At 57.1% G+C, this 20,253-nt stretch overlaps 2 protein-coding genes across 5 annotated transcripts in view; one reads left to right on the top strand and one right to left on the bottom strand.

The window, feature by feature from the left end:
• The first annotated feature begins 3 nt into the window (after nt 1–3).
• Unc13d (unc-13 homolog D) lies at nt 4–16,322 on the top strand. Of its 2 annotated transcripts, XM_010618416.3 has the most exons (34): nt 4–114; nt 595–712; nt 1,009–1,162; nt 1,808–1,843; nt 2,076–2,183; nt 2,283–2,342; nt 2,421–2,487; nt 2,707–2,887; nt 3,326–3,370; nt 3,605–3,673; nt 3,833–3,902; nt 4,051–4,155; nt 4,253–4,345; nt 4,422–4,525; nt 6,170–6,287; nt 6,402–6,526; nt 6,671–6,761; nt 6,846–6,902; nt 6,980–7,077; nt 7,160–7,211; nt 7,288–7,418; nt 7,488–7,608; nt 7,874–8,017; nt 8,211–8,309; nt 8,416–8,622; nt 8,763–8,831; nt 9,780–9,859; nt 11,561–11,666; nt 11,740–11,811; nt 12,373–12,456; nt 12,549–12,669; nt 12,818–12,941; nt 13,245–13,441; nt 14,836–16,322. In XM_010618416.3, exons 1-34 carry the CDS (start codon nt 42–44, stop codon nt 14,955–14,957), a joined length of 3,501 nt encoding a protein of 1,166 aa, XP_010616718.1. In that variant the 5' UTR covers nt 4–41; the 3' UTR covers nt 14,958–16,322. The 2 variants fall into 2 exon arrangements, with proteins under 2 accessions (XP_010616718.1, XP_033623242.1); XM_033767351.1 differs by lacking the exons at nt 4–114; nt 595–712 and having other exon boundaries at nt 1,082–1,708.
• Nucleotides 16,323–16,369: 47 nt separating this feature from the next.
• Nucleotides 16,370–20,253, bottom strand: part of Unk (unk zinc finger) — a 44,438-nt gene continuing 40,554 nt past the window's right edge. Inside the window, exons 14-16 of one of the 3 annotated variants that reach the window (XM_010618420.3) lie at nt 19,497–19,678; nt 18,648–18,905; nt 16,370–17,819 (exon numbers count right to left, since the gene is read on the bottom strand). In XM_010618420.3, the coding sequence (XP_010616722.1) occupies nt 17,664–17,819; nt 18,648–18,905; nt 19,497–19,678 (596 nt within the window). In that variant the 3' untranslated portion in view covers nt 16,370–17,663. The remainder of the gene's footprint in view (nt 17,820–18,647; nt 18,906–19,496; nt 19,679–20,253) is intronic. The other 2 variants (XM_033767352.1, XM_019206676.2) reach the window with 2 other exon arrangements.

Below are 20,253 nucleotides of genomic sequence, written 5' to 3'. Positions count from 1 at the left end.
GCACCTTGATTTGTTTTTGCTAAAACTGTGAAATAGTAAAAATGAAGTATCGACTCTACCTGTGTGTGTTGATCGACGAGCCCTTAGAGCTGCTGAGCCATGAAGGCTGTGGAGGTGTGTTCCCTCCCTGAGGGAGAGCCACTGGCCCTCACCGTGTGTTTGTCCCGTCCTACCCAGAGGCCCAGCCTGCCACCCACACCTCATCCCCTGCTGGCTCCAGTTAGGGGTGCCCTGGCTGGGGCGTCGGTGCTGGGTGGGCTGTGGTGGTGTGTGCGCTCCTGCCAGCCTGCCCTTTTGCTTGGGGCTTAGGGGAGAGTGGGAAAACCAGACCCCAAGAGCAGGCTGGCGCCCCACCCCAGCCCCAGGTAAGCAGGTCAGGGAGAGCTGGGAAAACTCAGTGCTGAAGTGATCCGGTTGTTTTCCTGTTCCTTGGAGACTATCTCCCTATCTTGGAGAGACTGATGTGCAGCCTCTCCTGCCTGCCCAGGAGCCCCCACTCTAGCGTTTGAAGGAGCACTGTCCAGGGGCAGGGGCCACGAGGCTATCCCTGGCCAGTACAGTTCCATCGTCACCTCCATGGAATGTCACCTGTAGGGTGGAGCAGGCTGAGCAGCTGCCGGCCAGGAAAGGAATTCGCACCAGAGCCTGCCCCACCCTGCTCAGGCCTGGGGACCTTTCGGAGAAGCCTGCCAAGAGAGCTTCATGGACCCAGGTCAGCTTCAGGGGTGCAGGGTGTGGACGGGGCGGGGCACGGCTGTGCCTACCAGCAGCACTGGATCTGTGGTCCTGGGGTGGGGGAGCCTCACCCACTCACAGGGTCCACTTTCAGCTCCAGCCTGGGTAGGGTCCTGGAAAGGGCAGGGCACTTGCAAGGCAGCTCCTTCAAGGCAAGGCGGTGACACCCTGACCCTTCCATCCCCCACCCCTCCCTCCACCCTCCACCGGCAGAGGGTGGCAGTCTCGGGGCTCTTTGCATCATCCTGTGGCTTCCCTGTCTTCACCCCACAGCAACAGGGCCGCAGAGGGAAGGGCAGAGCTGGCCACCATGGCCACCCGCCTCTCCCACTCCCAGCGGCGTCCTCCCCTCTTGCGCCAGGCCATCAAGATAAGGAGACGCAAGGTTCAAGACCTGCCGGATCCCCTGGCCCAAATGACTCAGAAGGTAGGAGTGGCCCCAGTGGGAAGAAGAGCCAGCCCAGGAGGCCTTAGTAGTCTTGGGGTGTAGGAGCCTGGCGGTGGCACCACCTCCCTGCCCCAGGGCAGAGCCTTCTGGGTGGGCAGAGGGGGTCCACCATGTGTTCTCTGAGCGTCCGTGGACCTCTGTGCTTTGGGTCCTGAGCGTCTCTGGCTCCTCCTCTCGGTGTCCTGACTCCTGTGCCCTACTCCTCCAGCTCCAAAGGCACCAGCTCTGTAAGGCAGGTTGTCCCTGTTGCAGGGTGGGCTGCCTGGAGATGCCCTGAGCTGCCCCAGCCTGCTGGGTGTCCCCCGCAGGCATCCACCACAGCTGCTGGGCCTCACTTCCGCTGCTGGGGTGAGGAGCCGGCGGCCCAGCAGATAAGCGTGCTGTTTCCTCTGGGGCAGGAAGGGGAGGTGGGGGCAGGTGGCAGAGAGCCTGTGCTGCTGGGCCAGCTGGGCACCCATGGACCTCAGGCACAGCGGGCAGCGCAGCCCAGGGACTGGACCCCCGGGAGGCCTGCTGTGGGAACAGGTGTGGAGCATGGGTGGGCACGGAGGCTAGGCTGCCTGGGCCTTCCTGCCTATCTGAGAAGGCCTCCAAGGACACCTGCCTTTCCGCCTTGCTCCCCAGGTCAAGCCTGCATCCCACCACTTCTCCCCCAAGGAGGTAAAGTCGGAGTGATGGGGGTGCTGCGGGGTGGGGCAGCAGGGCCTGCATCTTCCTGAAAGCTCGGCAGCCACTGGCCAGGGCTGCTGACAGCCCCCCGGGGGAGGAGGGAAGTCCTCTGAGCTTCAGGCCCCTCCGCCACCGCACAGGAGGCGCCTTCCCTTGCTCTGGGTATGTGGTGCCAGGGATGGCTGGTGGGGCTGCTGGGGTGACTGACCCTGCTGTGTCTCAGAGGGACCTGCTCTATGAGGAAGCTCTCTACACTGTCCTGCACCGCCTGGGGCAGCCGGAGCCCAACCATGTGGTGGAGGCCTCCGAGCTGCTGCGCTACCTGCAGGAGGTGAGCCCAGCCCTGACCCCACCCATCTTCCTTGGGCCTGGACTCGGGAGCCCTCCTTTCCTGGTCCAGCTGCTCCCCCACCATCTGCCTCCCCACCAGGCCTTCCAGATGCAGCCTGAGGAGCACCAGCGCATGCTGCAGCAGGCCAGGGAGCTCGAGGTATCTCATAGGGGAAAGGGAGGGCCTGGGAAACCCAGCCCTCTTGGGGACTCAGGCCACGCCATCCTGTCCCTCTAGAAGCCGATATTTTGTCTGAAGGCAACAGTAAAGCAAGCCAAGGGCATCCTGGGCAAAGATGTTAGTGGTGAGTTTGGGCCTGGCACCCTGAGGGGCTCCTCCTTCTCATCGGTCTGATCTAGGATCCTTGTGGGGTGTCCCCATCCCCCTGAATGCCCCCAGGCCTGGCCTCAGTGCTTGGCATCAGGGCTGGGAGGGGCTTTCCCTCCTCTCAGCTCTAGGAGGAAGGAGGAACTGATGAAGGATCCTGGCTGACTCCCTGCTGCCTCCTCTTCCCTCCTCCCAGGATTCAGTGACCCCTACTGCCTGCTGGGCATTGAGCAGGGGGTGGGTGTGCCAGGGGGCAGCCCGGGGTCCCGGCGTCGGCAGAAGGCTGTGGTGAGACACACCATCCCTGAGGAGCAGACCCACCGAACCCAGGTCATCAGCCAGACGCTCAATCCGGTCTGGGATGAGACATTTATTCTGTACGTGGCCCTGCCCCAGCATCCCCTGTCTGGGGCTCCTCTGGCCATCAGGGTCTCCAGGCAGTGAGATCAGCTTTGTGGTTCGTTGGAAGGTGCTTGGCCCTGAGCTCTCCAGGTAGTGTAGACAGACAGTAGTCCAGACAGGGTAAGCCAGTGACAGAAATGCCCTGCATGCTGGTGGGGGAAAGAGGCTTAGGGGGCCCTCTTGGGGAATGGAGGGGTCACCCGAAGCCTTGCCCTGGAGGAGGGAAAGGTGCAGGTTGAGAGGGGAGCAGGAGCTGGGGGAAGAGGCTGAGACAACACGATGAGCGGTACTGGGGATGCAGCTTGGGAGGACGGGCTCTGAGCTGAGGTCCTTGTGCTCCAGGGTTGGTGTGGGGGTCCTGCAAGGACCGCCAGCCCTGCGAGGCCCTCAGCCACACCCTCTTCTCCCTGCAGGGAGTTTGAGGACGTAACAAATGCAAGCTTTCACCTGGACATGTGGTGAGTAACATGCCTGTCCTTAGATGGGCAAGAGAAGGGCCAGGGGTGCTGGGTTGTGGTGGTGTAGGTCTCCAATCCCAGCACTTGGGAGGCTGAGGCAGGGGGATTGCCATGAGTTCAAGGCTAGCCCAGGCTACATACTGAGACTCTGGGGGTGCAGGGGAGGACCAAGGCTGAGTCCCCTGAAGGGATGAGATACCCACTCTGCCCCTTGCTCAATCCTATGGCCCACAGGGACATGGACACGGTGGAGTCTGTCCGACAGAAGCTCGGAGAGCTTACAGATCTGCATGGACTTCGAAGGTGGGTGCCATAGGGTTCACAGGGAAGGAGAGGGCTCCTTCTGTCCTCCCACAATGCACACGCCAGATGCTGGGCTTCAGGTGCCATAGATGGGACGGATTCCAGCCTGATCCCTCAGGCGCTCCTTCCAAGTCCCTCACCAACCCTCACCTGAAACAGGATCTTTAAGGAGGCTCGGAAGGACAAAGGCCAGGATGATTTTCTGGGCAACGTGGTTCTGAGGCTGCAGGTGAGGGGGAGGGGGAGGGGCCCAGGCAGCAGGAGAGAGGAGGGGGCTTGGGGAGTCCTGGGAAGGTTCCAGGCTGGCCGAGCAGAGCCTGGAGTCGCCCTGCCCGCTTCCCCGCCCTGACTGTGAGGGATCTCCTGCCCCCCACCAGGACCTGCGCTGCCGGGAGGACCAGTGGTACCCCTTGGAGCCCCGCACCGAGACCTACCCAGACCGTGGCCGGTGCCACCTCCAGTTCCAGCTCATTCACAAGCGGGTAGGACTGTTCCTGCTGCTCAGGGGCAGGCTGGAGAAGGCTGGCTGTACCCGGCACGGGGTCCTCTTTACTCACAGCCATGCTGGCCTCGTTACAGAGGGCCACGGCAGCCAGCCGCTCCCAGCCCAGCTACACCGTGCACCTCCGCCTTCTGCAGCAGCTCGTGTCCCACGAGGTCACCCAGCACAAGGTACTGCCCTCCCCAGACTGAGTGCCACCGGGCTGCTTGTCAGACCCTGACACCCACCCCTCCACTGTTCCCTCAGGTAGGCAGTACTTCGTGGGATGGGTTGCTGAGTCCCCAGGCCACTACCATCCTCTTTCTCCATGCTATGCAGAAGGACCTGTCTGACTTTCACCAGTCCCTGGCGTGAGTGCCCGGCTCTGTGCAGAACCCCTGGGGGCTGTTGGAAGATGCTGGCCCTTCCTCCTCCACCCTGTCTGCCAACCTATAGGCTGGCAGCCCAAAATCAGGGTGCTTTTAGGCCCAAACTATGTTTTCAAATTTGAATCAGTTGCCAACTTTTAAAACTCTGGAAAGCTGGGCATGGTGGTGCAAGCCTGTAATCCCAGCACTCGGGAGGCTGAAGTAGGAGGACTGCCACGAGTTCTAGGCTAGCCTGGTCTACATAGCAAGTTCAAGACTAGCCTGAACAGGGCTGGATATTTAGCTCAGTTGTTCCGCTGCCTGCCTCGCAAGCACAAGGACCTGAGTTCGATCCCCGGGACCAAAACAAGACTAGCCCAACAGCATGAGACCCTGTCTAAGCAGCAATAATGATGATGATGATGATGATGATGATGATGATGATAAAAAATAACAACAACCACCAAAAACTCTGAAGATCTCACATTCAAACCAGATGTCCAGCTGTTCATGTAACAGAAGCACTGGAATTTCAGGGTTGGTCAGATCAGAGTGGCAGGTCCTCCTCTGTCCAGCACAGTTGCCCTCAGACCCACTTCCTTATATCTCCTGAGTCCTTCTGGGAATTTGACTCTGCCCGTGCCTCTACCTCACCACATTTCCCCTTGCCTTAGCCTCCAAGTCAGCAAATGAACAAACATTAACTGACAAGCTGGGTGTGGTGGTGGGCACCTATAATCCCAGCACTTTGGAGGCTGAAGCAGGAGAATCAGTTCAAGACCAGCCTGAATTACGCAGTGGAGACTCTGACTCAGACAAACAAAAACAAAAACAAAAACAAAACATTAACTGACACTTAGCAAATATCCCTAGGGCCAGGACGGATTCTGGGAATAACAGGAAGTCAGACATTCCAGGGTCTGTGAGAAATAGGGCCACACCCAGAGTGCTGGCCAAAGAGAGAAAGGAATGAGAGCAGAATGTGCCCAGGGCCTGGTCTTAGCATTGGGGATGCAAAAGGAGGCCAGGGAGAGGGAGGGCAATTCTAGGTGGCCTTGCTAAAGACAAGGGTGGGGCCAGGCTGCAGACCCCTGATGGTGAGGGGGCCTGGTTTGCCTGCAGAGCCCTCGCTCTGCTGCAGGTGGCAGCAGTGTCCAGCAGGGACCTCAGCCTGTCTTGGGTTGCTCTTCTCCCCTCCCCTCTACTCTTGACTTGAACCTTGTCCAGCTCAGCTGTCACCTCTGTCATTTCCCCCTGAGCTGTCTAAAGGGAAGTTCCAGCTGGTGTTTGCTGTATGTGCCTGAAGGCTCTATCCCTAAATCTGATATTTTCAGTTGAAGTAAATTCCAAAGTTATGAAATCACAAACTGCCAAATGAAAGAGAAAAGTGATTTAAAGTGGGAGTAGTAGTGCAGGCCTTTAATCCCAGCACTTTAGGAGGCTGAGGTAGAAAGATACAAAGTTCAAACCCAGCCTGGGTGACTTAGCAAGCCACTGTCTCAAAAGAGAAATGGGGTTGGGATGACAGAGAGACAGAGACAAATGATTTAGAAAACATCTGTGAGTCAGGTTCAGCCCCTAGTTTTTGGAGCAGGGGAGGTGCGGGCCCTCTGCCTGGGCCCAGCTGAGGGATTCCTGTCCCTGCAGGCACTGGCTGGCCTACAGCCACCTCTACCAGAGCCTGGAGTTCCCTAGCAGCTGCCTCCTGCACCCCATCACCAGCATTGAGTACCAGTGGATCCAAGGCCGGCTCAAGCCAGAACAGGTAGGTGTGGGAGTCGGAGGGGTGAGGGATGTTGGGCAGGCAGGGCTCAAGGAGGAACAGAGGACCCTGGGGGCCATAAACAGCTCCTGCCTCGGGGTATCTTCCTGATTGCAGCTGGAGGAACTGACCACTTCGTTCACCTCCTTGCTGGCCTATGGCCTTTCCCTCATCCGGAGGTTCCGCTCCATCTTCCCCCTCTCTGTCTCTGACTCCCCAGCCCGGCTGCAGTCCCTCCTCAGGTCAGTGGCTGCACAGACTGGCATCTGCTTTCACAGGGGTCAGGGCCGAGGGCTCAGCAGGGCAACCGCAGGGGTGGGGAGCCTGCTGGAGGCGATGGTGGGGCTGAGCAGCAGGCATAGGGACACAACCCTCTTGTCACCCAGAGTCCTGGTGCAGATGTGCAAGATGAAGGCCTTTGGAGAACTGTGCCAGGACAGCGCCCCGCTGCCCCAGCTGGTGGCAGAGGCCCTGCGGGTATGGCACCCGGCCTGGGGTGGGGGGTGGGGCACCTACCTAGGCCCAGCCACTTCTCCCTGCTCACTGGCTCTCTGTTGACAGACTGGCACCGTTGAATGGTTCCACCTGAAGCAGCAGCACCATCAGCCCATGGTGCAGGTAGGAAATGGAACAGGGGATGGGTATCAGGGTACTGGGTTCTGTAGCCCTGCTCAGCCTATCCATGTCCCTGCCAGGGCATGGTAGAGGCAGGCAAGGCCTTACTGAGCCTGGTACAAGATGTCTTGGGCGACCTGCACCAGTGCCAGCGCATATGGAATAAGATCTTCCACAAGTGAGCAGGCTCAGGCCGGGAGGTAGTGGGCCCCAGGACCTTGGTGTGTGCTACTGGGTGATAGCCAGTGACTTTCTTCCAGCGCCCTCAAGATTGACCTCTTCTCCATGGCTTTCCTGGAGCTGCAGTGGTTGGTGAGGTCCTTGACTGTCCCCAGGCCACCCCCTCTGCCCAACTCCTCAGCCCTGCCCACCAGGCCTTTCCATGCAGGTGGCCAAGCGGGTGCAGGACCACACATCGGCAGTGGGCAGCCCTGTGTCTGCAGAGATGGGCGAGAGTCTGTTCCAGCTGTACATCAGCCTCAAGGAGCTGTGCCAGCTGGGCCCAGGCTCTGCAGACAGGTGAGCTGCAGGCTGCTTGGGAGTGGGCTGGCCCTGGCTATCCCTAGGCTGAGCCCCAGCTCTCTCCAGGGACGGAGTCCTGGCCCTAGATCATTTCCACCGCTGGTTCCAGCCAGCTATCCCTTCCTGGCTGCAGAAGACATACAGCGTGGCACTAGAGCGGGTACAACGCGCAGTGCAGATGGACAAGGTGGGGCAGGAACCTCGGGGCACGGTAGAAGCCGGTAGCCCACTCTGAACATCCCCTCTGGGACTCTTCATGCCAAACGCCGCTTCCTGTTAGCCTGGGGTTCGCCGTGGCTTCCTTTGCCCACAGATCCTGTAGGCTAGGGGGGTCTGGGCAGAGCCTTGCTTGGTCCCCCTGCAGTCCTCTGCCCATCTCTTTGCTTGGCATAGAGAGGATGGATTTGTCCTGTCCCAAGACCCCCTTTCTTAGAGCTCCTCCTTTCTCCCAGCTGGTGCCTCTGGGTGAACTGACCAAGCATAGCACATCAGCTGTGGATCTGTCCACCTGCTTTGCCCAGATCAGCCGCACCGCCCGGCAGTTGGACTGGCCAGACCCAGAGGAGGCCTTCATGATTACTGTCAAATTTGTGGAGGTGCAGCATCTTTCCCACCTTTCTGGCACTGTCTCACTACGACCCTGTCCCATTTCTCGGGCTCTCCCACCAACCGCCCCCGAGACCTGCATCCTAAATGCCCCAAAGTTGCAGATTCCCATCCCATCCCTCCCCATCTACGCTTCCTGGAGCCCCAACCACTTACCAGTCCCTTCTGACCCACGCTGCCCAGGACACCTGCCGGCTGGCCCTGGTATACTGCAGCCTTATAAAGGCCCGGGCCCGAGCACTCTCTGCAGGCCAGAAGGACCAGGGTCAGGCAGCCGACATGGTAAGGGCCTGAGCTGAGGGCCGGGGGCTGGCCAGGGTGGATGTGGAGCCTCCCAGTGCTGGCTCTGTTCAGAAGCCTGTGTCCCTCTGCCTGTGCCTGTTTCCAGCTGTGTGTGGTTGTGAATGACATGGAGCAGCTGCGGTTGGTGATCGGCAAGCTGCCCACCCAGCTGGCATGGGAGGACCTGGAGCAGCGGGTAGGGACCGTGCTGGAGCAGGGACAGTTGCAGAACACACTACACACCCAGCTTCAGAGCGCATTGGCGGGGCTGGGCCATGAGATCCGCACTGGGGTCCAAACCCTGGCCGAGCAGGTATGTTGTTGTCTGCCAGCAGGACCTGGGTAATGTGCAACACCAGCTTCCTTCCTCAACTTCACCTCGGGCCCCAGGTGAACCTCCTGAGCTCCCTCTCGGTCCCTGACCTCCACCTGTCCACCACTTTGTGTCCCCAGCTGGAGGTGGGCATTGCCAGACACATCCAGAAGCTTGTGGATGTCAAAGAATCCGTGCTTCCCGAGGACGTGAGTGACCCCTGCTTTTGGACCTTCCCTGCCCTGCCAGCTCTGTGGGTCCAGGGATGTGAAGGAGGCCCAAGGTGGGCAGGGGCTGAGAGCCTGGGGTGTTGGAGATCAGGCCCCAGCTGTGAGCGTGGCGTGTTGCCTCCCTGGGCCTTGTTTCCTCTCCGGATGCTCCAAAGTGCAGGCTGGGTCTCCACATGGTCTCCTGGCACTCGTGGCCACAGAGAAGGCGCAGGCATCACAGATCAGCAGGCCTGGGTGCACATCCTTCTCAGTGCCTTCTTGCTCTGGGTCCTGCTTATATGGGCAGCCAGCGACCTCTGTCTCCTCCTCTAAGCGGGGAGAGTGCTTCACACCTGTGATTCGTTCATTCATCAGGTTCCATAAACACTCACTTTGACCCAGGCATTGATTTAAGCACTGGGGATAGATCAGTGGACAGCATGACAAAAATTCCTGCTTTTCTAGGGCTTCCGTTTTGTGGGGGGAATAAAAGTAAAGCTGAGTTTATATAACTATCTGCGACTATAAATATTCACACAGACGTGTGTGCATTGCATACTTACATGGTGTGTTAGATAAGCCCGAAGAGAACAACAACCACCAGGTCGTTGTGGGAGTGTCACAGGGCTGTATTTTTAAGCAGTGCCTGGGGAAGGCCTTATTTTGAGGGTAACAGCTGAGTCAATATCTACAGGAAGCAAGGGAGAGAGTCATGAGGCTTTCTAGAGAAAGAGCACTTCCGGCGGAAGGAACAGTAAGAGCAAAGGTCCCGAGGTAGCACTGTGGCAGGTACACAGGCTATAGAGGCAGCCAGGGTGGCCACAGCGGGCGTTCCCAACTGTGCACACAAAGCTCCTGGTCCTCTTTCCTCTCCCAGGGTCAGGGCAAGGGATTGGGGGTAGGGCCCAAATGGACACGAGCCAACTGGGCGCCTCACTGCCTCTCCAGGCCATTCTGCCCTTGATGAAGTTCCTGGAGGTGAAACTCTGCTACATGAACACCAACCTGGTACAAGAGAACTTCAGCAGGTGTGTGGCAGCCCCTGGCTGCTGGGGCCCCTGTCCCCCATTTCTCCGAAGACCCTGCCCCATCTCTCCCGGGCCTCGGTGTCTATGGAGGACCGTGATGTGAATCCTTTGTGTGACCTCCCTTAGATGGTACAACCAGCCTTGCTCAAGTGCTTGCTTCCGGGAACCGGGAGCTCACTACTTCCTTATAGCCCGCCTATTTCACACCGCCCAGCTTGGAACATTATACATTATTCTCCAGGCTGAGCCGAAATGTGTCTCCCTCAGTCCTGGCCCCATCTTTAGGGCCTCCTTGCCTGTTTCTCCTCCCTCCAGCATCTGGTGTTACTGGTCTACCACCCAAGCAACTTCCAGTTAGGGTTTCTGAAGCAGGCAGTGGGAGCTGAGTGCTCTGGGTGGCCGGGGTCAGGCTCCAGCTTCACGACTCCCTGGTGGCTTCAGGAAGTTACTCCTTTTCAGTGCCAGTCATCTCAGTTCTGCCCTCTACTGAGGACGGAATGGGCCATGTGTAGGAAGTGCCCCATGACTATTAGCTGTAGTCAAGGTGACAGGATCCGTCCCTAGGTCTCTGGTCCCCCCTCCTAGATTAATGTTCTTCTCACTGGGCAGCCATTTGACTTAAGTGTGTCAAATAAACTGCTTAAAAAAAATTTTTTTTTTTTCCTGTACCAGGGATTGAACTTAGGACCTTGCACTTGTGAGGCAGGCAGTGCTGCCTGAGCTAAATTTAGCACTGAGCTAAATCCCTGGCCCTCAAATAAACTGCTTTTAACATAGGCCTCCCCCAGTCCTTTTTTATTTTTTTTGGCAGTGCTAGTGATGGAACCCAGGGCCTCTCACATTTTAGGCAAGTGCTCTACCACTAGGCCACATCACTACATTTTTTATTTTACTTTTATTTTTGTTTTGTTTTGGTACCGGGGATCAAACTCGGGACCTTGTGCTTGCGAGGCAGATGGCAGAACCACCAGGCTAAATGCCCACCCTATTTTTTTTTTGAGACAGGGTCTCACTGTATAGTCCAGGCTGGTCTTGGACTGTGTAGCCCAGGCTGGCCTCAAACTCATGGCAATGCTCCTGCCTCAGCTTCCCAACCTACCACTTTTTAAAAATTTTTGAGACAGGGTCTTGCTAATGTGCCTAGGTGGCCTTGACCTTGCAATTAATTCTCTTGGCTCGGCTTCCCAGGGTGCTAGGATTACATGCCTGTGTCACTGTGCCTAGTGACAATTCTTTTTTTTTTTGGTACCTACCTTCAGTGCTGTACTCTGACATGTGCTATATCTCAGGTTATCCTCAGGACTGTGACCTCCTCGCTATCTGTATTGTCCCTGCAAGGTAGTAGATGCTTGTCCATGAGGTTGTTTTGATCGGATAAATTCTGGTACTGTCTTCAGTGTGATTCTGGCCCTGGGGTCTAGCCAGGTTGGTTGTGTTTTGTTGGTCCATGGTCCTCCTGAGGAGCTTCTTCACTGAGACTGAGATGCTAAAGAAGTCTTGCACCTTCTCCCCATGTGGGCCCCTTTCCCTCAGGAGACAGCCCTTACCTCCCTTCACCACCTACCTGCCCTGGCTCCTGAGGAGCAGGTAGAGGGGGAGGTAGGGTTGGGCCTGGGTCCTCAAGGCCTCCCGTTTCTCAAAGCATCTTTGCTTCCTCCTCCATTGTCCTGTCCCACGTCTGACCCCTCTGCCCCTGACCAGCCTTTTGACCCTGCTCTGGACCCACACACTCACAGTGCTGGTGGAAACAGCTGCCTCCCAGCGCAGCTCGACTCTGGCCTCTGGAAGGCTGAAGGTGGCCCTGCAGGTAATAACGCCAAGCATAAGGGCAATAGCCCTGGGGGAAGGGCGCCTGGGCTCACCTCTGATGTCTTTCCCAGAACCTGGAGATCTGCTTCCATGCTGAGGGCTGTGGCCTCCCCCCTGAGGCCTTGCACACAGCCACTTTCCAGGTAGGGGTCTTGGTGCACTCCCAGGTAGGAGGTCTGGGGGCTTGCTTTCTGCATTCACCTGTGTCCAGGGCTGGCTACCTAATTTGTGGGGCCCAGTGCAAAATGAAAAAGTAGCTTCTTAGCCACGTGTGGTGGGCCCATGTCTGTAATCCCAGCACTTAGGAGGCTGAGGCAGGAGGATTGCTGTGTTTGAGGCCAGCCTGGACTACATGGTAAATTCAAGGACAACTTGGACTATATAGCTAGACTCTCAAGAAACAAACAAGAAAACAAACAGGTGGCCCGTTATTAAAAATTACTACAAATTTTAGGATACCATAGCAGAACATTACCTAGTTTGGGCCTTTTGAAGCACTGGGCATCTGTGTGCCAGCTCTGGAGACAAAGCCCAGGAAGCTGGCCGTCTGTGCCTCTGACCATCTGCCGGGCACTTTTGAGTCTACCCCGCCCATGGTCCCAAGCAGTGCTGCAGAACTGCTCAGCCTCTGCTGTGAGCAGGTGGCAGGGCCGGCTATGCTTAGGGGTGAAGGTTCAGGAGGATGCTTGACTGTGCCATTCTAGGCTCTGCAGAGGAACCTGGAGCTGCAGGCAGCCTCCAGTCGGGAACTCATCCGGAAGTACTTCTGCAGCCGCATCCGGCAGCAGGTGAGTTTCCCTGTCCTCCTCTGCACCAACCACGGCCCACTCGTGCCATCTGCCCTCTGCCCCAGCTGACTGCACATGCTCCCCACCCCCAGGCAGAGACCACCTCTGAGCAGCTGGGCGCTGTCACGGTCAAGGCTTCCTACCGTCCCTCAGAGCAGAAGCTGCACGTGGAGCTGCTCAGTGCTTCTAGCCTGCTACCGCTGGACTCCAACGGTGCGTGGAGGCTGAACACTGGCCGCTCCTGTGAACTCTCCCCAGTCTGGGCGGGGGCGTGGCAGGGGCTTTGGACGCAGTGGTGCACAGCTGGGGTGGGACTGGGAGCACTGAGCTAGCCCCCCACCCCCGCTGGGCTGTCTGCCAGGCTCCAGCGACCCCTTCGTCCAGCTGACCTTGGAGCCCAGGCATGAATTCCCTGAACTGGCTCCCCGAGAGACCCAGAAGCACAAGAAGGATCTTCACCCGCTGTTTGATGAGACCTTTGAATTGTGAGTGGTCCCCATTCTTCTCTTGCTTCCCTGCCCTGAAGGCCCCTCAAGGACTCTGAGATGACCGCACAGGGTGCAGGGAAGGTGCACCTGGGGCAAGTTTGTTTCCCCTGGAAGGACTCCCACCTTTGGATTCAAAGGCCTCCAGGGGTCCTGTTCCTGAGGTCCTCAGTGGCCTGCTCTCTGTTGCCCTAGACAGGTGGCCTGGGGCCACAGGACCCTTGATTTAAAGCATCAGCCCATGGTCAGAGCAGGTGTCTGACACTGGGCTGACAGGCACCTGAGCCTGACTGTCCCTGCTAGCCTGGTGCCTGCCAAGCTGTGCCAGAAGGACGGCGCATGCCTCCTGCTCACCGTGCTGGACCACGACACGCTGGGGGCCAACGACCTGGAAGGGGAGGCCTTCCTGCCGCTGTGTGCGGTGCCTGGGCTGACTGGCTGCAAGGAGCCTGGTGAGGCGCCTCAGACCCGCCTGCCTCTCACGTATCCCATGCCCAACGGTAGGTTTGAGTCCCAAGGCAGGGAAGGGATGGGGCCCCTAGGAAGCGCGGGCAGGGCCCCCAGAGCAGTGCTTCTTCGAGAAATGGAAGCCACTGCAACAAGCGCCATCGCTGTTGCTGAGGAGTCTGGGAAATTTCTTGCTCTAATGGAGACCAGTGAACAGCGAGCTCAGTGAAATTATCTGACTTTCCTGGTAAGGAGGTCACAAGCTGGGCCTAAAGAGGGGCCTGGATCTCTGAGCAGGGGACATATCCCTGCGAAGCACCCCCCTAGGCTTGATGACAGGAACAGGTTGTTTGTGCACACACAAGTCAGTTCTCAGCACTTTACATATAGTAACTCAACCTTTTTTTTTTTTTTCTCTTATACCAGGGATTGAACTCAGAGGACCTTGTGCTTTCGAGGCAGGCACAGTGCCACTGAGCTAAATCTCTGGCCCTCTTTCAATTCTTAACCTTCCAATGAGACAGTACTATTATTATCAGGGCTATTTTACAGGTTCTTACACAGACAGAGTTAAATAGCTAGCTTCAGGTCTCATTTAAAAAGGTAAAAGCAAGGCATGATGGTACATGCCTTCACCTCAGGACTTGGGGCTCAGACAGGATTACTGGTTCAAAACCTGCCTGGGCTACACAGCAAGTTCAAGGGGGCAGCCTGGATTACTATGCACTGTAGTGAGATCCTGTCTCAAAGAACCAAAAAAATAACCAGGTATGGTGGCACATACCTATAATCCCAGCAGTAGGGAGGCTAAGGCAGGAGGATGGTGAGTTTATGGCTGGCCTGAGCTACATACTACACAGCAAGACCCTGACTCAAAAACAAAACAAAACCCAAAAGAATAGAATTGGGCCTATTTCTTTTCCTTTTTTTTTTTTTTTGTTTGATTTGGTTTTTTTTTTGAGACAGGATCTCACTACGTAGTTGAGACAGACCTGGAACTCACTATGTAGCCCAAGCTGGTCTCAAACTCATAGTGATCCTTCTGCCTCAGCTTCCCTAGTACTGGGATTACAGGCGTGCGCCACACCCGGGCTCTTTTCCTATTCTTAGTAAATGTAAAATCTTAAAAAAAAAAAAAAAAAAAAAAAGAATTAAATAAAATTAAAGCCAGGCATAGGAGCTCAGAGTGCACATCTGTAATTCCAGCACTGGAATGAGGAGGAAGATTCCAAGTTAGGGCTGTGCAAAGACCCTTTTATGCCTAGCACACAGTCAGTAGTACCTCAGGCGCGTCCAGCTTCACACCTGGCCAGATGTGTCCGGTGAGCTGTCTGGTGTGCCTGTTGTAGCTTTCCTGCCATGCTGGAGGACAAGGGGCAGAGTCGTGTCCTCTCTCCCAGGCACTGCCTCTCCCCAAAATCTGACCCTCAAACCCTTCTCTCCACAGGGGATCCAATCCTGCAGCTTTTGGAGAGCCGGAAGGGTGATCGTGAAGCCCAAGCCTTTGTGAGACTGAGGAAGCAGCGAGCCAGGCAGGCCTCCCAGCACGCCCCAAGGTCAGGGCAGTAACAGTGGAGGTTGGACTGTGGACTGGCCCCTGAAAGGCTGAGGTCTTCCCTGTACAGTTCAGGGAGTCCCAGCAAGTGGAAGGCCTCTAAACACTGTCAGCAGTATTTATAGTATTCATCCCGCTGAGTCCTGGCCTCAGCTCTCTGCCACATCCCAGCATGGTGTGAGCAGCATCTCTTGCCCCTGCTCCATCCTCGAAAAGCTGTCTGGTGGGGTGGGGACCAGGTGGTTGGCACTGGAACTGAGGGACAGAGCCTCCTGAGGAACAAGCGGGAACTACCAAAGATGGGGTACCAGCTGTCCCGAGGGAAGGGAGTGGCCATTACTGGAGACAGTCCTGGTATGGACTTTTGTCTCTGAGCTGGCAGGCAGTGGGACTGACACCAGGAGACAGGAGAAAGGGCAGTCTGGCTGTGTCTGCTGAGGACACCTCCTCCCTTGGACAGCTCCTGCCCAGAAACTTTCTTAGCAAAAATTAAAAAGAAAATCCATGTTCCTCTCTGAAAACCATGTTGGCCTAAGGTGGGTACTGGAAGGCTTGCGAGGCCATTTAGCCTCCTCTGCAGCCAGCAAGAGCTTCCCCAACACAGGAGCCCCAAGCTGCGAGCAGGGAGCTGGGTGCGAAGCCCTGGTAAGGTGTTGGTATTAATGGCATTTGGCCATGAGCTTTGAAGAGGTTGCACCAGGCGTGTCAGTCACTGTGGTTCTCGGGAAGGATGCCCTGAGACTGAGCATCTGCTCTGGACAGAAGCAGGGCACCCCTGCCTGTAAGGGGGCCCTGAACACTGGGAGGCAAGCTGGTCATTGTAGCTGTGATCCAGGCGGAGTCATTTAACCACAGTATGTAGAAACTGTGGAAGGAGGAAGGTGCACAGCTCTGGCCCTGAGACCCTGCAGGGGCACTCACTAAGCATTTCGCTCCTTCAGGCTCGTAGCCCACTGGAGGGCAGGGTAGGAGGGGTGTGGCTCCCAGATCCTGGGCCCTGTCCTTCAGGGGCAGGGGCAGGGGCAGGGCAAGGGGAGGCAGGAAACTTCCGTAGCAAAACCCCTTTTCTTTTTTATGCCTTTATGCAAACCATCCCTATGGGAAGGTGCTGTCTGTTCCCATGAGAAACAATTTAGGGGCTCACCACTCACAGCTGAAGATGGATCTCTATAAATAACAAAGTCACAGGACCTGGAGGTCGGTGTCCAAGGCTAATGTCCCAGCTCCTTGATCCCAACAGGTGCAGGTCAGAGGGCTTGTGAGCTCCTCTGGGCCTGAATGGGCCTGGGCCTCTTCAGCTGAGCATTCTGAGGCTGAGACAGGGCTCCTGCCCACCTCAGTCTGGAAGCCTCATTTGGGGGCCCACCCCCCCCATACAAATAGGCTACCAAACCAAGTTTATAGTTTATTTCCAATAGGTTTGCTCTATTGATTTTTGGTTTTGTTTTTTTTTTGTTTTTTGTTTTTTAAAAAGGAGAAGTTTTCACTTGATTCATTGAAAGCCCTTTCGTGCTGAGCCCAAAAGGGGGCCTGGGCCAGGGCTGACCCTTCAAAGCCCTCTCAAGCCCACCTAACCCCCAGTGCTGGGAGCGAGGTTGCTTCCCTCAGCCTGCATCGCCCTCCCGCCCCCACTGCATCTCTCTGTACAGAACAATTTAAAAATTGAGCTAAGACACAATGTACATCAGACAGGCACACACACATGCACACAGGCGCCTGCCCGAGACGGCAGGACATCAGCTGCACTCAGAGAGCACCAAGGAATGCATACAGAGCCCCTCCTGGCAGGGAGGGCAGGGTCTATGCCCCCTTGGTCCTCAGGCTGCACTCCCCAACTGCCCTGCTAGCTGCCAGAGGGAGGGGGCGGACGACACAGCGGCCGCACCAGAGGGGATGGGGCAGGGATGGCTGAGGGCAGTGCCAGCCTGGTAGGTGGCCCTGGGCCAGGGAGGCTGTTCTGGGGAGTCCAGTAGGAAAGGACTGAGGGGAACCCCAGGCCTCAAGAACCTGAAGGATAGAACTGGGCCTTGCCCTAAGGGGCTGCAAGGGCCCAGGTGCAGGAGTGGGGCTGGCCATGTAGCTCCAGCCTGCCGCCCCTGCAGCTGTCATAGGACTAGATACACATTTGGTAAGCCTAGGAACTAGGCTGGCGTAGAGCCCCAGCACAGTCTCAGGCCTCCCCAAGGCCCTCACAGCTGGGAAGCAGGCATGCTGCGGGCACCTGGGTCCTCCACAGCCTCCTGCTGGCCCTGGGCTGGAGAGGCAGGGGAGCAGGGCCTGTCTTGAAGGCTTCTCTCTCCTCATTCTTCTCTAGCTGCCCACCCTCCCCACTCAGGCCCCAGCAGAAAGTTAAAAATAGTTAGTTCCTACATAAAAAAAGAGACAAACATTCTCTGCCAAAAGGCCAGTAGGAGAAAGGGGGACCTTGTCTCTGAGTGGGATGGGTGGGGCGTGGGCAGGGGAGGACTGCAAAATAGTCTTTTCTTTAAAAAGTGCTTGGTAAGTCTGTTTTAAAGTGTGTGTCTATATCTATGTACAGATATACACACAGACACTGCACACGCTGGCCACCACGCACACCTGCACACACAAAGAAATGTATACATGTACATAAATATATATATATACATACATACATACATACATACATACATACATACATATATACTTTTAAAAGTCCTAGTGAGAGATCTGGGCCCAGCTGGGCCAGTCCTGCAGCGTCACGACTGGAGGGTGTGGGCCCGGCTGGGCTGGCAGACGGGGCATTCGCTGCCCTCGGCACAGAGCTCACACAGCACAGCATGTTGGCACGGCAGCACTGCTCGGGTCTGCTCCTGACACTTAAGGCATTTTACCGACTGCATGTGGAAAACAGCCTGCAGGAAAAGTGATGAAGAGGGGTCATGGGTGAGGTTTCTGCTGCCAGCTTGGCACCAAGTTGAGAAGGAGCTCCCTTGAGCCTCACTTCAGCCCCCCTGGGAAGAAGAAACTGAGGCACAGAAATCGACAGTGTGCTCACAGGACCCTGTCTGCAGTAGGGAACAGCGTTAGGATTCAGGCTGCCCGGCTCCTGACCACTGCCCTTCACAGCAGTTGCTGGGTGGTGACCCCAGGCTGGGACAGGGTGCTGGCTGCATTTCTCATCCCTCAGGGCCTTTCCTGGCACCTCTGTTAATGCCTGTTGTCTCATTTAATCTTACAGTGACCCTGGGTATCCACAGTGACCCTGGGTATCCAAGTGAGAAAAATGAGGCCTAAAGAGGACTGTCATAGCCAAGGGGCCTGGCTGTCCAGTGAAGGAGAAAATTCTCCTTCCATGGAAGACACTGCCCCTGGGAGCCCGGCAGGGAACCTAGGAACGCAGATGGGGCAGCCCCAGGGCCTGCACCACTCTGGAACGTGTGCGGGCATGTGGAGAGCTGCGTAAGGGTGGCGCACAGGGCCCAGGCACGTCAACGAGCTCAGGTCAAGGGCACCAGGAGTGGGTGCTGCCACCCCTACCCTGTGCTTTTGCCTCTTCATAAGGGTAACCTCTTCCTCGCCCTCTCCCAGCAGACCGGATGGTGACTGTTGGCCCAAGTTAGGCAGGGGCTCTCAGGAGGGGGGCTGTCCCTGGAGCAGCCTGGACTGGGTCTGGTCAGGGTCTGTGTGGACTGAGGCTACCATACACCCTCACCCAGTGCATCCTGGCCTCCGGGGCTGACCTTGTCCACTTGCTCCAGGTGGGCCCGCAGCTGCTTCTGGAGGGAGTAGAGGGTGGAGAGTGAAAGTGCCTCCAGGTCGGGGAACGTAGGCAGGGCCTGGGGGTCGGGCCCCGCGTGAAGCCGCTCCAGCTCCTCTTGGAGCTTCTTCACTCGCACCTCCAGTGCATCCCGCTGCTCCCGGGCCAGCTCGCACTCTGCACCTGCAGCACTGGCCCGCTCACCAGCCTCCTCTGCCTCCTTCTTCCAGGCATCACAAGCCTATGGGCCCAACACGCAGCGCCTCATCACGATGGCCCCCTGCCCCTGCCCCCCTGCTCCCCCAGAGAGCATCTCTGGGAACCTTTGTGAGCCATGCGGGCCGTGGGGCCTGCTGGGAAGCTGGGCTTGTGGTCTGGGGAGGGGGCAGAGAGGAGGCTGATGCTGCCTGCAGAGGAGAGGTTTCAGGACCTGCAGGAGACCCTCCCTCTGTGGGCAGGGAGAGGAAGGGGCACGACATCCTGGCCAGCCTACCCCCAGGGGCAGCTGGGTGATGGCTGGACACAGGGTCCATCTTAGAACCCAGAACCTGCAACCCTGGAGAGTGGGGACTTCCAGAAAGAAGCAGGTGGGCTTTCAGTTAGGGCTACATAAACAACTCCTGGAGCGAGTTCCAGGCCTGTGATACCAGTTACCCCAGTATCCCAACTAGCAAAGCCAGTCCTCCCACAGGAAAGAGGGCAAACAAAAGCTTTCATTCTGTTCTTAGAGCCCCAGCTCTCCTCGGCCACCCCCCACGCCCACTCTGGGTAGGATGGGCTTGGGCTGGGTGCTACCAGGCACCAGGGGTACCATGGACATGGGATGCTGTACCTGCTTGGCCTGCTTCCAGGACTCCTCCCACTGCTTGATGGTGCCATTGGCCTCGTCAAGCTCCTGTCGTAACCGGGTCAGCTCGGCAGCCCCAGGCCCTGAGAGGAAGGCAGGGGAGGTGCCTGGGGAGAAGCTTCCAGAAGCAAAATGTTCCCAGATGCTGCTGTTCATCCCATTAAGACCTGCGTCAAGGTGGGGTGGGGGGAATGTCAACTGTTCAGAGCCCAGGGGTTTCCTGGGGCCAGCTGAGCACAGGGCAGGTGTTCGAGGCCCCAGCCACATCAGGCTGGGTATTCTGTAGGGATATTTTGAGGGTTCCGCGGGCTGAACTGAACACAAACTTCAGGTAGCACTTGCTACTTAACAGCTGCCTCTTAAAGCATTCCCATGTGTACAAAGAGGTTCCCATTACTGGCCTCAGAGGATGACTCAGGAAGTTCTGCATGGGAGAACAGTCTGAAAGCTCCTGCTGGTGGCAATTTTTGACAGTGACTTACAGTTTAGCTAGGGCTCACCAAGCCTTCTTACATCCTACTGATGGGAAGAGAAGGAGGAAAAGCCATAGGCCAGCACTTCATATGATGGAAGAGCTGGGGTGGGAGATGCCAGGGAGCCCTGGGTCCCTTCCTGCATCTTACAGATGAGGACACTAAAAGAGAACATGCTACCAAGGATCACAGTAACGGTGGGTGACAGAGCGGGTTCCACGTGGGTGTTGAACTCCAAAGGCCTTCCTCCTCCTCACAAGCTAAACTAC

This window comes from Fukomys damarensis, unplaced genomic scaffold, assembly GCF_012274545.1.
Source record: "Fukomys damarensis isolate Sample0158 unplaced genomic scaffold, DMR_v1.0_HiC HiC_scaffold_23, whole genome shotgun sequence".
Lineage (NCBI taxonomy): Eukaryota > Metazoa > Chordata > Mammalia > Rodentia > Bathyergidae > Fukomys > Fukomys damarensis.
This window is presented reverse-complemented; position numbering and strand designations above follow the sequence as displayed.

Excerpts from the sequence above, each read along its gene's own strand:
- Unc13d (XM_010618416.3), top strand. The coding sequence starts at position 42 with ATGAAGTATCGACTCTACCTGTGTGTGTTGATCGACGAGCCCTTAGAG. Across the intron at positions 1,163-1,807 it reads TGGCCCAAATGACTCAGAAG|GTCAAGCCTGCATCCCACCA; the intron begins GTAGGAGTGGCC and ends CTTGCTCCCCAG. Across the intron at positions 6,288-6,401 it reads GCCGGCTCAAGCCAGAACAG|CTGGAGGAACTGACCACTTC; the intron begins GTAGGTGTGGGA and ends TCCTGATTGCAG.